An 18,704-nucleotide genomic window follows, 5' to 3' on the forward strand; every position below is an offset into this window, starting at 1 on the left:
ATTCTATGTCAAGCCTGAGATTGAGATGCCAAAGAAACTGCATGCTCATACAAACATCAGCACAGCATCTTAGAAGACTTGTGTCAAAATAATGTCTAATGAGAGCCAAATGTAACTGCAGCTCCTTTATGCTAAAATGTATCTGAAATGTTATCTTTTGAAAGTCTATTCTTCAAAGAAATTAATGATTTTTCATAAAAGAATTGTTTGAACCAAACGAATAGCCAATATAAATAAATATTTTAACTGGCAATACAATATGCTCACTTAGGTATACCAAAGTGCATAAAATGCAGAAGAGTTAGATGATTTAGATACATTTGCTCCAAGCCAAAAACAGCAAGGGCGTCTTCTACTGTCACATAGTCACAGCCTCATAGGGACTTCTACTCCAATCCTTCACACACCCAAAGATACCACGAATGAAAAATGACTTTGGCCGTGGGAAATACCTTCACATTTCTTTAAAAAATATACAGACACCGATCCTCCAACAAAGTTATAGAATATTTTTCTCCGCTTTATGGGCAATCAATCCCTGTTTCCAGATCTAGAATCCAACCTGTTGTGTATACTGAGTATAAGCTTCCTTTTGCATTGCTATCGGGGCACGAGTGACATCGTCTGGAAGGTCAAATGCATCAACTAGCTCCTTTGCTACATTCCTTACTTGGAAGCTAAGATAGTCTACCAGCTTATGAATAGCCTGCAAAACCACCGTTGATCTGAGCATAAGCACTGCACTATTTTTTACTTGCCAGAAACGTATTAAATTGCTCTTACAGAAAATTAAACAAATATTTTAGGCATATGAAATACTGTTCCTTTAGAATGATAACATGATTAATATACCCTCTATTGATAAGAAACCAGTTATATTCAAAATATATCAGCAAAATTTTACTTTTTCTCTTATTTTACCAAATAATATGAAGCAAAGTAAGTAACATCCTGCATAAAGAAAATAAACAAATTTGAAGTAATCATCTAGAAAACAATACCTTAGCTTTGTTGGGAGCTACATAATCCACATTGCGATATGTTCCTATGTCATTCCAGATACGGTCCAATGCATATAGATCGCAGGCAAGTTTCAAAGCAGCACGGCTGCTCTCATCGGGACAGCTAGGGAAGAAAAGGATCACAGAGAAGCATCAGTAAATAAACATTTAGGAGACTTGAAAGAAATATAACCAGAAATAGGGGCTTGAAATATCATATGAGGTCAGAGAAAGAAGGTGAAAAATAAACCTTTTTACAGCATCAACGAATTTTGCAAGTATGACAGATTCAATGTGAGACTCTGCTAGTGTAAGAAGGTGATTTAAGCATCTATTCCAAGCACCAAAAGTGCCTAGAGTTTTGGAGTGCTTTCGGAGACGCAATGCAGCACTATGAAGAAGCCTTGATGTTCGGTACTGCAACAAAAATTAAAAACTCAACATTAATACAAACATCCTGTTTATAGGTGAGTAACAACAGTTATAGACCATAATGTCAAGCCAGTTACCCTGAAAGCGTCCAGCTGAAATTGTGGATCTCTAAGATGCTCTTCACCTTCCCAACGAGCGGTCACAGGATTCGGAGCAGAGAGATACGCATTCATCGACTCTCTCAAATAGTTCCATGTCCCTGCAATAGCACCCCCTTGGAACTTCTCCTGGTACCTTTTCAATAGATCCCCTGCAACCTGTGTTTTTGGCAGCAAGTCAGCTTTCTGAAGTCATTATATACCCCAACAACTACTCCAGCAAACGAGATTAATGAAATTATTTTGTAGCAGTAGAAATATTCAATGGTAGTACAGTCAGTGTAGCAGATCAATGAAAAACGAGACAAGACAGCGAGAATCCAATCTGATCATGAACCTACTATACAGTGATTGAACATGCAGGCTCCAATTACATCTTATTATTAACTTATAAATCTAAACATCAATAGAAATCTTTTACTATATAAGAAAACAAATATGCACATGGGTAAGCAAACAAATTATTGGCTCATTAACAAAATACTAAGGAGTTTGATCATACCTGTTGCAGAAGCACTGTATTATCACCTTCAAATGTCTGAAATATATCATGATCATTCCTTAAGCTGCCAAACCTGTTCACAGCAGCATAACCATGACCCCCACAGGCTTCTCTGCAGATACTTATCGACTTTGCAGTAAATGAAGTCACATATGCCTTTAGACCAGCAGAAAGAGCATGGACCTCACCCACGAGCTCATCATCGTGTGTCTTCTTCATCTCGGAATACTTATCTACCAGATCTAGTGTTGCAAAGTGGAATGCATAGGTTGATGCCAACATGGGCATCAGCTTATGCTGCTGAGATTGATAGTCAAGAATACTAACTTCCGGTTGCTTTGGAGGCCCAAATTGCTGTCTTAAAAGAGAGTATCTAATGGCTATAGTGGATGCAATCTTAAGCACACCAACGGAGGAATAAGCAAGGCCAACTCGTCCCCCTACAAGTTCTCCTAAGGTGGCTGCAAATCGTTTGTTGATGGTGGGAAGACTGCTAGTATACTTGCCATCACGTGAAACATCCCCAAAGCGATTTAGCAGGTTATCTCGGGGGATTCTCACAGAACGGAATCGCAGAGCTCCATTATCCACTCCATTCAGGCCAACCTTATGACCACAGTCATGTATTTCAATCCCTGGAAGAACTTCATGAGTCTTCATATCCCGAATAGGAACAATGAAGGCATGGACACCCATATCAGTAACACCTTTTGCATCATGAGATGGCAACATTAGCTTTGCAAAGACTGTAGCAAACTTGCCATGAACTGCTGCATTTCCAATCCACCATTTGATGGCCCCATCATTAGGTGTGTCTACAATGAATTCGTCTGTGATGGGATCGAACATTGCAACAGTCTGCAGGCCCTGGACATTTGAGCCTTTCAAACACAAAACATAAGTTAAATTTCGCCATAAAAAGATATTCTATCATACCAATAGACAGCAATGTGTTCAGAAAATCAGTTTCTCAGATGGAAACCTTTACACAGTCACGGAGTATAATCAATCTGTTCACAATGAAGATAAATTTTATACACTCTACACAAAACTACGACTATAAATAAAGATATACCAATAATTAGATTGTCTTGAAAGAATTATGCAACATACAAAACATATTACAAGTTCTAACAACTAGATACTGTTAATCCAAAATGACAAGTTAAAAGAATCTACAATTCTACACCTTACAGGTTCTCTAAAACATAATTTCAATTTTTATTTTTTATTTTTTATTTATTTATTTATTTTTATTTTTTTTTTGCTTTATTGTACTTCCTTTGTCCAAAATTAAAATTATTATTTACATTGATTGTGTAATTTACGCTAAATTGGACAATCAAATTTGGACACAAGGAGCATAAATTAAGTTCTAGTACAAATTGTAAAAAAAAAAAAAACCTCATGTCATCATATAGTAAAGGGAATGTTGATTTACCGTGATGAAGTTCTGTCATAGCAAAACAACCCATATAATCAAGGTTGTCAATTCCATCAAAGTACTTATCTTTATGTTTTTTAGTTCCCAAATTCAGCACTGAGCCTCCCCATAAACTGCACCACATCCACAATTACCAAACAAATCAAACCAAATCAACCAAAAGACACAAAATTATAACAATACTCTACCAAGATCAAAAGTCTTGCATACAATGGATACATTACCTCTAACCAAAAACTTGGTTATAGGTCACCCCAAATCACATTAAAGTCACACCTTCAAAAAAGTCGACTTTAATGTGACTCGAGCCTAATTAAATACACCCGTTGTATACAAGTTTCCGTGATGGCAACATTACACATAAAACAAAGTTTAATATACCTGTATTGAACACCCATTTTAATCCCAAGAGACATATCAATACCCCCAACAGCTTCAAGAATCGCAAAATATTTAGAAGGTTCATCAACAACAAATCGAAAAGGTCGAATTCCAGCTTCTCTAACCAAACCCAGAAGCTGTTTCAAACACAATTCTCTATGATCATCTTTTAAGATTTCAATTGGGGTTTGAAGTTCTGGTCTTCCTTTAAAATATTCATACACTTTTTCTTGAATATCTCTGTATTTTCCTCTCATATAATCTGATAAAGCTTCCATATTTACTTCCATGGATGCCTTCTTCCCCTTCTCTCTCTCTCCTCCTCCTTCTCCCCTGCATCTTTCGACCTCCATTGATGATTCAATTTCATTCTTGATGATTATTGGGTGCAGATGCAATCTCAGCCGTTCGATCCGACGGTTCATGATTGATAAATTCTCTGACAAATCTTCTTCCTCCCCGGTATGATTCATCTTCTCCGATCTTCTTTGCATTTTGACTGATTTTTTTTTTTTTTTTTTTTTTTTGGGATTTTTTCGAGATTTTTTTGGCGAAAAGTTTCTTTGATATGAATTATGGATGACTTTCTATATTTAAAAAAAAAATAAAAAATTGCGTGGTAATCCGGTAATAATTTGAATACGTGGAATCGCGTGATAGGATATAGTTTTGGCGGGTGTAATTTATACTACGTATTTTCTGTCATAAAATTAAAAATAAAAAAAAAATTAAGGTTGTTAGACGCTCCATCCAATGTAAACATTGAGAGAGGTATGAATGAAGATATGATTGTTGAGTAGGACATTATCTGTGTTCTTCGGTCAAGTGGTCAACCCATCCTCATTATCTCATCTTCATCACGTCCAAATTGTATCCTTCTTTCCAACTTATTACGTATTTTATTTGGTAAGTTGCGGCGAGAAAACAATAATGTATTGAACGTCGGCTCATTTAACTAGCTCAAATAATAAACTAGATGAGTAGTGTTCATGTTCAAGACATGAGATTAAATTGTACGGTGTAATACTATATTTTGTACCATTTATCCAAGTACAACATTTAATTCGATTGTTCACTATTATAATGACAAATTTTGAAATTGTTTCAATGAAATCCCAAATACTACAGAGTACAAAATACAAAAGATTAAAAAATATAAATATAAATATAAATGCAAGATATGAACAAAAGAGAGTTTAATATTTAACTCAATTCCTTAAAATGAATCTTCATATCAAATTTAATTTTTATTAACGGACTAGTATGAATTTCAAGAAAATACTTTGAAAATAATCAAATCTAATTTAACAGCAAATAATCAAATCTAATTTTACAGCAATTATTGGCAAATCTATCAAAGGTAATGAAACGGAAAATAAACCCGTATCCGTATTGACCCACTAATTGGCATATTTTGTTGGCCCAAATAAGCAAGTTAAAGCCCAAATAACGTACACTCATGATTATGAATACATTATACACACTTGGTATTTTGTTGGCCCAAGTAGGCTAGCTAAATGCCTGAATTACATAACCTTAAAATACATACTTGGTATTTTGTTGGCACAATTACAAGATTCTTTTTTACATACATCGTTGACAGAAATAAACTCACTTTAATACATGTGGTATTACCACTACAAAATACAACGTACAATGTGGTGTTCAATTAAGCAGGCTAAATGTGCCATCAACAACTTTTTGATGAGTGAGGCGCTTGATTAAAAGAAGAGGGTGGGCGTGGATTGCGATTGAGGAGGCACAAAGGGCAATGGAACGGGTGTAGGTGGTGACATGATAGGAGTAGTTTAACATGGTAGACGGCACAACATTGGTGCGAATGGAACCTGACAATGAGACATCGGTTGGATTTGAACACCACCACCAAAACCGCCTTGTCCAAGTATTGGATATCCGGTTTGATTGGTTACTTGAGGCCCCCAAAGCCATGGTCCGGATCCAATTCCATGGAGGCCATGGCTGCGTCATCATTTGGGCTGCATATGGAGCTTGAAACTGGCCCTGTTCACTTCTTAATTTTGAAATCGCCTGCATTTTGCAAGTCCAATTGTTATAAACTCATACATGTCATATAGTTATGTGCAATATTGCAATAATGTACTATATCTTATTATAAGTTATAGCTTTAAATACGAGGTAGTTGACAATCACATATATAAGTCCAATACAAATTTGTGAATAAAGCAGTACTAAGACGTAAGTATTTATTTACATGAATGTGGAGCTTCAAGGATTTTATATACTCAATGGCACGCTCGAGGATGATCGCATGATTCCCCTACAACATTACGCCACAAAAACTCATAAATATATGCATAATAATAATACGAGAAGCAAATAACTATGTCATGAATTCATGATGATATTTATACGACTATGAGAACCTTGATTATACCTTGCCGCAAGGGGGAATCAACTGTTAAATGGCTTTTATGTTTGCATTGATGCGCTCCCTTCTTCGTTTGTTCCCGCTACTTCGTTTCTGTGTACGTTTCTATGTACATACAATTGGCATGAACAATTATGAGAATTCATCAATTATGTTGGTGAGATAACAAAACAAGACTACAGTTGACGTAAACAATTTGGCGCAATCATGACTCATGAGGAGTTGGCACGCAATATTACTGCGATAACATAGATTTTTATGATTGCAACATTTATTATAATTTGTCATCAGATAATGCTTCTTAATATGGAGTATTTATACTAAATATGATTTAATATTTTTTTTTAATAAATACTTATTAATGATTGAAATTATGCTTAATAAGTATGAGAATATTATTGTAACTTTAAATATTGATGAATTGAAGTACATTCCTATAGTGACTATATATAGTCATCGTTTTATTGATCTTGGTTCTAACATTGCATGTTACGTGATTACTTACATGCACTTATTAGGTTTTTCTTAACAAACTTATAAGGACACCGTACCAATGTATCATACTATCATCAGCATGTTGCCATTTATGAATAAGCAAGCGAAGATTGCGATAAACTCACTTTAAATGAATCTTGTAGATGATGATGACCGTCCCTTCGCTCAGGTTCCGCCGGAATAAGCTGCTTTCCTCTAGAATCATCTATTGCTTGATCAGCCACATTTTTTATTTCTGCTCCCTGCTCATTTTAATATGTGAGATCGATGTTTTATCAGAAAATATACACTTAAAAATGCACTCCATGTATATTTTTTGGGTCATATGATTTTCTTGCTCGATTCTAAATTTAAATGAGTGAATAAATCATACAATGAGCAAAGTATACCCTTGTGCTCTTAATAGAGGTTTTGAATTAGGATTGTTTTTAGTACAGGAACAAATGATCACTAACTAGTAATCTGGTTAAAAATAATATCATGTACTGTTAAAAGCATATATGAAATTTCAGGAAATTCTGACAAAACTTGAAACTAGGTATATTAGGCATCCTGGCGGCAATCTGTAGGATTTGTTTGTGACGTTAACAACATTTATCAATTCTTGTAAAGAGTATATTGTTAAAAAATAAAATTTAAATACTTTTAGAATAGGTATGAGGAAAATGGGGTAATTAGTCTAATAAACAACCTAACACTTTGAGCAATATTTACTTCATAAAAGATATACCTACGAATTAAATTATTTTGTCCTTTAAGACTACTTGTATAGAGATGAAATTACTTTCGTTCTAAATCACAACACTTTATATTATAATTCAGCATTATTCTAGAAAAGAGGTTATTTAATCAATATTTAGTTTATATTATCATTATGAATTTGTATTAGACATTTATAATTTCTCTATAAGTAATTAATAATTAGTACTCTACATATATACGATCCTCCTAGCTAAACATGCATACTAACCTCATGAGGAAGTGTATGGATGGGTGTGGGATCACACCCTTCTTGAAACAAATCATATTCTATCGTATATGGATCATCCAAGTGATGATACTCGGGTTCGGGTTGTGGCAGGGTAACTTCAGAAAGATATTGGTCAATATCATCAAATAATAATGATTGATGATGATCATGAAAATGACCCCCTAAGTTTTCAAGGGACGTCGTAGTAAAAATATTATTATCTTTAAAAGTTTCGAAGGAATAAGGAGGAGTCATACTTAGTACTGCTGGTTTGATCTTTCATTTTTTCGAAGAGTTATACATCTCCTTATATATACAATCCAGTGGCTCAAATTCCTAGTTCAAGCACTATTCTAAGTTAATTTTACATTGGTTGTATAAGCATTATATTTTAGAATGTTCAAATATATTTATCCTCATATTTTAAGACTGACGTAATGTATTATGTTAAATAGATTGCCACTTTGTATATTACTGCGTAATGGAACATGTTACATATATTGCCACTTTCTACCGCCTTTGTATTATATTATGCATCATTTTTGAGGAATTGTCACTTATATTCTCGGTTATGCAACATGACTACGATAATAATTGTTCGGAAAATGATGATGATAATTTAATAATTGTTCGGAATATGACGATGATAATTTAATAATTGTTCGGAAAATGATGATGATAAATTTTTTGGTAAGATTGTTTGCGAGGTGATGACCGAATCTAGGATTCCAAATTCAATTGCAGTGATATACATTGCGGTGCTTAATCTGTGTCCTGGCCACACCGTGTGATCGGGTTACTTAGTCGATTGACGCATTTTCTGTGTGAGAGGAACCCCTAACCGATCGAGTAACCCCTGACGGACCGAGTAACCTGGCCTTGAATAAGTAACACCTAACTTATCAAGTAACTCTTGACCGACCGAGTAAACGCTAAATAAGTAGCCCAAAATAAGTAATCCCAAGACCATACGGTGTGGTTAGCCACATATAATAAAAAATTGTGAAAACATTGTGGAATAATCCTATGAAACAAACCCCCACGCCCATGTACACGAGCAAAAAAAAAAAAAAAAAAAAAAAAAATTGATTCGGTTTCTTTTTTAATTTGTTCCACTAATAATTACTTCCATAAATTTTCTAGAAAAAGCTATCAAATAAAATAAGAATATGGCAAATTAATGCTGTTGCCCAAGTAATATAAATTTAAGAAAGATATATAAGTGCAAAATATGGTTTGATAAGCTTGTCCATATATTCAATTTATGATTACTAAAATAAATTTTGATGAATTTATGTGTTAATGTAAGTTTATATAATTAAAAAAATCATGCCAATTGAACGCATTTTTAAACTATATTATAGTATTGTATGTTAAAAGATTCAGTTGAACCAAAAAAGCATTGTGGCTTACATAATATAGTAATTATTCATTCTGTATATAGTAATTAATGTTGACATGTTATTAATTATTGATTTAATACCTATCCTGACTTAAACTGAGAAATTATAACTTAACCTATATACAAACCGACTGGAAGCTTGGTCTAACAAACAAAGAATAATGAGAATAAGATTTTGTCAAGTTAAATTAATTAAATAATTGCATGGTAGAAGACAGTTTCAAGTGAGAGATATCTTGTTTGATATATAAAAATCAATATATATCGACCAATCAAGTTAAGCGGGGGAAGACGAGAATGACAGTTTTCATGTGAATCGCTTGTGAAGTCAGGCTAACTATCAATGAAAGTATCAGATTTTGTCTCTCTATTCCGTTTAGTTTGTTTTTATTAGCTCATCATTACAGCCAACTACTATGCGAGTAGTAAATAAATGAACAACATTTGGCTCATCATCTCCGCCTCCACCGGCCTTCACCTTCACCCAGCCGGCACCACTACCCCGGCCCTCACCCCGATCCGACACCAGAAGAAAAGGTCCAGGTTTGGGGTTCGGGGTCGTAGGGTTCTGTGTTGAGTAATTTAGAGTATGTGACAATTTTCATGATTGCTTTGCTTAATTATAGGTGAAGGTGTTAATAGGTGAAGGTGTTTAATTAAGTATAGCAAGTAATTAGAAGCAAATAACCTTGGTATAGAGGGAACAAACTCAGTAAAGAGGAAGCAAACAAAACAGCCTTTAGCCGCCCGGTCTGGGTGGTGGTCGCCCGATCGGGCGCGAGGGGGTGGTTCCGGGACAAAGGTCTGCCGCCCGGTCAGGGACATCACCGCCTGATCGGGCGCGAGAACGGAGAAGAAATGTGAGAACTTGCTGTCAGTTTTGCGGCAGTTACTTCGTATTTCTTCATAAGCTATTTGCTTGGTTTGGTTGTTTTGTCAGTTACTTTTGTAACTTTTGGCAGTCACTTTGTGACTTTTTGCTTGATAAAAATTGCTTCTATATATATGTAATGTGAGCATATGATAAAAGGGAGGAAACTAATTAAAAAAAGTGGTTTTGTATTTCTCATACAAAACTGGAAGAAAATATGCAGTTTATTTTCTTTGAAATATTTTGCAAACTCTATATTTATCATCATAACAAATCACATACACTTATCTACATTGTATTGTAATCATCCTATTTGTGATTACAATTGTTCTTCGTTGTATCTCCTAAGTAAATTTCCGTGAAACCCGGTTGTAGTATAGGGTCGGAATTATACTTTTGGGAAAGTGATTTCGTTCACGCCTTGAAGATTTTACCGGTTTATTTTGTTTGCTTTCTTTGTGACCCTTGTTTAAACGTAAAATCCCCAACATTCTGGGCGTGCAGTGGTCGATGTCAGGGCGCACGGTACTCGTGTTTGGGAGGTTCTGGAACAATTGGTCGTGCAGTGGTCGGATCTGCTGGGTGAGGGTGGAGGTTGTGGAGGTGTTGGCTGGTTTGGTAGTTGTGAAGATTATATTCCATTAAAATCCACATCATTTTGTTGTGTCAAAATTTATGGCACCGATCTGTATACTTGTACTGTTGAAGCATAATGGATTTGATGATGAGGAACTTGAACTAAAGCAAACTCAACTAATAAAGATTCTCTAGTGTATGATTAGCTTAGGTGAAGATTGATCTTGGTGATTGAAGAAGTATCTGAAACTAAGAAGACATGAAGAAATCTTTATTGAAGAAGTTAAACAAATCAGAGGAAGAGTTCTCTAACAAGAACTAAGTTCCCTAACAGGAACGTTCCCTAACAGGAACTTGAAGATTTTGGTGGAACTTATTACACTTGGGGCCCAAGTAATCTACATGATCAAAGTGCGGCGCAGCTATAATATTTAGTTAAGGTTTTTATCTTATTAATTATTGTTAATATGTTAAGTAGGTTAGTGCACGAAATTTATTAGAAGCGTGATAAGTTTGCTTGGTAAATAAAATAAATATGGAAAATAATAAAAGATAGATTTTAGGAAAAGATTTTCTAAAAATATTATTTGCTTTAAATCGGTTTGTTAAAAAGATAAATCTCTTTAATAAATATCTTTTTAAACTTATTTTTCGGAAAAGATTTTATCCCACTTGATTTACATAAAACCGTGTTTAAAGATAAGTTAAGTTAAGTTAACTTATTTATCTTTTAGAAAACCTACTTTTTATACGAGTGTTACTTGTATAAATAGTAGAGAACAAAATGGTTTTAGGTTTTTGTGAGTTTATGCGTGGCGAAATCACAGTGCTATAATTGTGTAAGTTTATCAAGCTTCTAACTTGTCATATTAGTTTCGGATTTCGTGCATTGCTTACCTATCATACTAGGTGTCATATATTTGTATTGGTTGGGTTATTTGGGTGAATTTATAGTTTGCTTTATATACAGTTTTGTGTTGGCTTCTAAGTGAAGCTGTGAGTCTTGTACTTAGGTGGTACAGGTATTTAGTACTTTGACAGTACGGGTAGTGCTTTGGTGGTACAAGTGAATTTAAGTGTGGTGCTTAAATTGGGTAGGATAGGGTCCTATCAAGTAGCAAGTCCAGTGAGGAACTTGTGAAATAAAGGTCTGTGTCTAATAGGTTGTAACTTGGTGTTTGCCCTATTATAGTGAAGTGGTTTGTGTTTGAAATCCCTAAGGTAGGGTCGAGGTATTACTTCCAGTTGGGCCCTAGAATGTTTCCTCGTAAAATTTGTGTGTTTTAGCAAGTTCCTACATGCATTGTTTATTCATCCGCAAAAAGTGGTCATTAGGAACTCCATACAATTCACCCCCCCTCTTGTATTAATCGTCTCAACTAACATGTACATTGCAGGTGACATCATAACGGGCATATATAATAGTAGTATGTGGAAATTTAAAAACAATTGATACAAATGAAAAGATGTATATAAGATATATGGAAGATATATTTCATTATAGGTTTTTACTCCGTACTAGGTTAAGTCCCGTGTCATGCACGGTCATAATTAAATTTTACAATAAATAAATAATAAATATGGTGTTAATTCAACAATAATTTATCCAAAAAAATTATTTGTAACAAAATAACTTAAATTAAATGTAAAGATTATTAGATTGGATTGTATAAAAAAAATATATAAGAAACTTAGAAGATATAAGGTTTTATATAAGAAAATTAAATTATTAGCTTAGGTAATTAGGTAAGTACCCATATACGGACTCATATACATTTGTCCTTAAATTTTTGACACACTTTGATCGGCATAATATGAAAATTTATTTGAGTTCATTTTACTTTAGGATAATTAGAATTCTATAATCAACTTTTTAAATATATTTTTAGTGAGTAGTAGGTTTTTTTTAAATAAAAAAAAATAATCACATAAATGTTTAGAACAATTAGATTTAATTTTCCAATATATATTATGTACAAAGTATACTATAACAAAATTATTTTGTTCTTATAAACGTTATGTATAGTTTTAAGATTAATACTCCGTACAAAGTATGCTACCAAAATGTTTTTTCTGTAAAATTGATATTGATAATATTATAATAATCTTGGAAAACGATATATATTCCAATACCTTATTTTTTTAAATCTATGTTAGTATTTTTGTAATTAAAAGTTTCCTAGTATATAGAGAATATTTGTAAATAAATATTAATTGAGTAATACTGGATTAAATATGTTGTCAAAATGGAAATGACTATTATTATAGGTTATAAAATATATAGATGTCATTAAAATATGGCAAAAAATTAAAAAGGAAAGAAAAAAAGGCGGGAAAAATTTTGACAAGGAAATGACAAGTGTCATTCCTGGTTTCGCCTTTATTATAAGTTTATTGATAGATTTAATTTTCCAATATATATTATGTACAAAGTATACTATAACAAAATTATTTTGTTCTTATAAACGTTATGTATAGTTTTAAGATTAGGATAAATTGCTCCCATTAATCTGAACTTTGCCTCGTCCGCCGAAATTAATCCCAACTTCCGTTTATTATCTATCACTCCCAACTTTAGGGGGTATTAATTTCTATTGCACCCAATTTACCTTAAACTGGTTAACCAGGTTAACATTTGTGAATTAAATTTTTTGTACACGTGTCAATATGTAATTGGTTGGAAAAAAAAAAGAAAAAAAAATGAAAACAAAAAAAAAAAAATTCCTAAAACTAATCTAGCACTTGCCCCACCTCCACCACCGCACCACCACCACCAGTGCACACTCTCCCCTCACGCAGCCCCGCAGCAAGCCACCACACGCACTCCCTTCGCCACCAGCCACCACACGCGCTCCCTTCACCCACCACAACCGAAAACCCATCACAGCCCCCTCACCAAATCGACCACCACAATGGCCGAAAATGGCCAACCACCACCGCACCACCGCACAACTGTTTCCCCACCATAAAACAACCCCCTTCCCCAAAATCGACCACCAAAATTGGCCACAAATGGCCGAAATCAGTCGATAATGGTCCTGAATGGTTGATTTCAACCCTTTATCGGCCGATTTCGGCCATTGGTGGCTGATTTTGTTGCCGTTTTTGTAGTGTTTTGAATGTTAGGGTTAAGGGTTAGGATTTGGGGGATTTTGAGTGGTTTGCAAGGTGATCGAAGAGGAAAGGGGAGGTGGTTTGCAAGGTTGTTGCTGGTGGTCGTAGTTGCAACGGGAAGTTGGTGGAGTTGCAGGGAAAGGGAAGCAGGGAGGTTGGTGGAGTACGTGTGTGAAGTGCGCAAGGGGAAGGGGAAGTGGGGAGGTGGGCTGGGAGGCGGCGATACGGAGGTGGGGGAAGGGGAGGTAGTGCTGTCGCCGGCTGATTGCGGGTGGCCATGAGGGAAGGGATATGGGGAGGAAGCAGAGAGGGAAGGGGGAGAAGGGAGGAGAGAGAAGGTGTTTTTTTTATTTAATTTTATTTTTTTTAACTTTATTTATTTATTTTAATTTTAATTTTAATTTTTTAAGCGAATCATATGCTGACACGTGTCTAGGTAACCTGCTACATCAGGTTGGGTGACCTGTTGGGTGCAATAGAAATTAATACCCCCTAAAGTTGGGAGTGATAGATAATAAACGGAAGTTGGGATTAATTTCGGCGGATGAGGCAAAGTTCAGATTAATGGGAGCAGTTTTTCCTTAAGATTAATACTCCGTACAAAGTATGCTACCAAAATGATTTTTCTGTAAAATTGATATTGATAATATTATAATAATCTTGGAAAATGATATATATTCCAATACCTTATTTTTTTAAATCTATGTTAGTATTTTTGTAATTAAAAGTTTCCTAGTATATAGAGAATATTTGTAAACAAATATTAATTGAGTAATACTGGATTAAATATGTTGTCAAAATGGAAATGACTATTATTATAAGTTATAAAATATATAGATGTCATTAAAATATGGAAAAAAAATTAAAAAAGAAAGAAAAAAAAAAGGCGGAAAAAATTTTGACCAGGAAATGACAAGTGTCATTCCTGGTTTCGCCTTTAGTATAAGTTTATTGATATCTCATTATAGTAATGTACTAATGTGGTGATATGATACTCCGTAATATCTTTACATATATTGCAATTATATAAATCATACCCAACAATTTTTTATATTATTATATTTTACAGTAAAAAAAAAAAAAAAAATACATGATTTTTTGGTAAAAAAATATGTTGTGAAACTATTTATTTGAAAAAAAAAATCTCAGTTGTGAGTAGTTAAGATTTTTTTCAAAATAACAATTTATATTATTTTTTTAGGGAGGGAAACAAAAATAGCAAAATAAATTGTGTTCTAAAAAAATATGTGAATTCTGTTAAAAAAAGTGAATAATGTTATGAAATATTGTGTGGATATCCATTATCCTCTTTTATCATCCGGAATGTTCTAAATCTAGGGTTTATTGTTATTTAAACAAACCCTAGTTATATTGTATGTATATATATATATCCCCACTATATGGAATAATATAGACTGATATATTCTATCGCAATCCCTGATGTTTTCCCTTATTCCTTATTTTTAAAACACGTTATCAGCACCAAGCTCTAAGCCACCAAAAACCAACCTTTAAATAATTCCTTCAAATGCTCAAATTTATGTTCCAATTTATGCAATAATTGGGTCACAATAATCAGTCGGGCTGATTATTGTTTTGTGGTATTATTCTAAATATAATACAATTTTGAGATAATTAAATTGATTTTAGCTTTTTCATGCTAAGTTCCGGGAGGATGTGGAGTCCATGAGTGGGGAGAATCTTCAATTTTATTAAATACATCTGATCATATCGTTGAACCGAGGTAAGTTAATATTATTCTACAATATTACTTCTCTAATTGCCGTTGAAGATATTATGGAGTACGTATGTATGTGTCAATATAATGACCATGAATTTATGATTTGATGATTTGGATTGTTAATCTTAAATTTTGTGGACTTGCACCACTATCAGGGAAATACTACGTATATTAATTTATTTCTCCTATATTGATCACACCTGCTATGATTTTGCATATATTGAATAATGATAAGGTACTAGATTTTGATTTTGCATATAATGAAATCAAAGTTGCAAATATGCATGTTTGTCAATCTTCTAGATCATGGAGTATTGGAGTACAACCTGTTTAATGGTTGGTTAATTAATTAATTCCTTGCATGGCCTAACTTTGATTATACTTGTTTAGTTGTTTTGCTTGGACGTTGAGTGTATGTGTTCATGCGCTTTGATATTCTATTTTCTTATCTTTCCTTTAAAGGGAGTTAATCCATGTTTTGTTTTGTTTAAATATGCGTTTTATCCAAAAGGATAAATTTATCTCATGATCCCAATCTCATTTGGAGAAGAAAAAAAAAAAGATATTTACATATTTTCTAAGAAAAATATTTATTTACTTTCTATCTTTTTAAGATAAAGCAATATTTACATATCATAATAATATAATCTATGTATTTTGTACTCGTAGTATACGATTGTTATTCTTAATTAGTTCATGTTTTTCTCACAAATTTTTGGAATTCCTAAAACTTGACTAAATCTTTTCAGTTATGTACATGTGATTATAGTTTGTTAATTCAGTCGATTCACAATTAATATTTTTCTATGTAGCAATATGTATTGAATTAGAATCTTACAGAAATTGAATTTGTGACTTCTGACTTACTACACTATAAGTGAAATATATGGACTTGTTTCTAGTATTGTTTATTAGAGACGGTAATACAATTATCAATTATATATAAACCGCCCCTAATTGTTTGAAACTTATATGTGACTTTTTATAGTGATAGTGAACAAGGTAAAGTTTGTTAAGGGGATATGCATCATTGTGCAACTTAAAGCATCGAATAATATAAAATTATGAATTGCGGCTTAAAGTGTATATACTATTAACTTGCAAACTAATACTCTATAAATGCGTACTCCTTATGTCTTAAAACTTGAAAATGTTAATTTGCGTATGATTGATTTTTCTTATATATGTAACACCCTAGAAATTCCTTTTCTTTAGATACACACTTTACTCTTTTAAAAATACGTTTTAGGAATATCTAAGACATTACCACCACCGTGAAAACAGCTAAGACAACTATCAAAGATACACAGCGGAACACTTTTAAACCAAAACTATTTAAATAACACAATTTAAAAAGCAAACCCATGAAAGTAAAGTTGAAAATCAACAAAACCAAAGTCAAATAAAATCCACTACAACTTGGAACCATTTAAGGCCCTTATTCAAAACCGAAACAACCAAACTTTTGAGTTAGTCCATAAGGTAATATAATAAAATATTCAATGCATTAAACACATCATATCCTAATGGAAGCTAGCATGATTCTCTCTTCACTCATGCCCCGTCAAGAACATGCTTCAATACCTGAAAAGTGTATCTCTACTTGCCCCCACTACTCTCCATTAAAATGGATCATCGTAGGGCCAAGATAAAGACATAGCCACACAAACAACACACACAATCAGCAAAGCTGAGTACATAAGCGTAAATAAACACACTAACATGCATTCTCCTATCATCACACACACTTACCTCATTGCACCTGTTTACAAGCACACACAACAATCAACAAGACACTTTAACTAGACACTAAATAATTCATTTAGCGTTGATTACGCATCGAACGGGTTTCCAACTATACCTATCCCAATAAATTGGGGTTAACTGACACGGGAGCCAACCGTGCCAGCAACAAACCTGTGCCACACATAGGTGGCGGAATTCCAGCGCATAATAATAAAAAGGAATATACAGCGTCCTGTACTCCGTTAGAAGTTATGATCAAATATAAAGTCACATAATTCCCCCCATATGTTCATACTCAAGGTATATACGTTCCAAGAGTTTTGGTGCGTAATCTCTTTCACTTTACGTTATTTACATATTATTAGACTTGGTGATGACTCTCAAGGCATAATAAGTCAATCAACAATAATTATTCAATCAAACAAATATACCAATTTAATTCTTGAATAATTAGTGACCACATAATATTTAATGTTGAATCCTTTTTAATTCTACCTCAGTGTCGAAGACACCTTAAACGCATAAAGCGCCAACAATCCTATACCTCGGTGTTAAAACACCTTAAGTGCACAAAGGCACCAACATACAATTTATTCCTTGTGTACATAGACACTTATATAGCTCATTTCTCATGCTTAAAGCATCAATAAAAATTATATGAACCATAATAAAATTTCTTTTCAATATTCCAAACATAATTAAACAATTAGTTTAATTAAACATGCTCTCTATCATGCCATAAATAAATATGTAGTCCATATAATCATGCCAAAATATAATTTTCCAATCCATAAACCATCACAAATAATTCATGCTTCACAATTCAATCACCAACACCAATAATTCACGATTCAATACATAAACCTTAGCATGATACTACTTGTAATTGATTGAAATTAAACCTAGCATTATTCTACATCATCAAAATATGCTAAGTACGCGAACGTACCTCAATAAAGCCCTTAAAGTGGCCGAAAACACTACAACAATTCCCGAATCAAGTCTCCTACATAAAGGGACAATAATACTAAATTAATTACCCTTATATACACAATTTCCAGCAACTTAAACTCACTTTAAATAACTTATAATAATCTGAAAATTATTTAAAAACCCCTAATTAAACTCCTTTTTAATGGATAATCACACCCTTTTATTAAAAATCACAATTATACTACTTTAAATAAAATTCCAACATTTTAAACTAATAAAAAATCCTTTAAAACTTCATCAAAATACATCTTTATACTTAAATTATCCATAGGAACATTAAATTATCTCTTACCCCTTTTAAACTCAAAGATAAAATTTAAAGCATAAAAAAAAACTTCGTTAAGAATCAAAAACTGCTCGAAAATCGTATTTAGAGGCTGAATTTGGCCACGAGAGGGTAGTGCTCATTACCAAAGGTAGTGAGTCTTTCTTAAAACGTTGTTTCCACTCGAAAAACACTACTTTTTTTTTTATCAAAATCGGATGAGTTTAGAACCTGATCGGGATTAAAACGAGATTAATATTAAC

At 33.3% G+C, this 18,704-nt stretch overlaps 1 protein-coding gene across 1 annotated transcript; it reads right to left on the reverse strand.

Moving 5' to 3' along the window:
- Positions 1-171: 171 nt before the first annotated feature.
- Positions 172-4,630, reverse strand: LOC110682188 (acyl-coenzyme A oxidase 2, peroxisomal-like). Its single transcript, XM_021858455.1, has 7 exons — positions 3,859-4,630; positions 3,475-3,590; positions 2,034-2,914; positions 1,511-1,690; positions 1,252-1,418; positions 1,002-1,125; positions 172-706 (listed from the first exon to the last, which is right to left on the reverse strand). Exons 1-7 carry the CDS (start codon positions 4,350-4,352, stop codon positions 551-553), a joined length of 2,118 nt encoding a protein of 705 aa, XP_021714147.1. The 5' UTR covers positions 4,353-4,630; the 3' UTR covers positions 172-550.
- Positions 4,631-18,704: the final 14,074 nt, after the last annotated feature.

Source organism: Chenopodium quinoa, unplaced genomic scaffold (genome assembly GCF_001683475.1).
Source record: "Chenopodium quinoa cultivar QQ74 unplaced genomic scaffold, ASM168347v1, whole genome shotgun sequence".
Classification (NCBI taxonomy): Eukaryota; Viridiplantae; Streptophyta; class Magnoliopsida; order Caryophyllales; family Amaranthaceae; genus Chenopodium; species Chenopodium quinoa.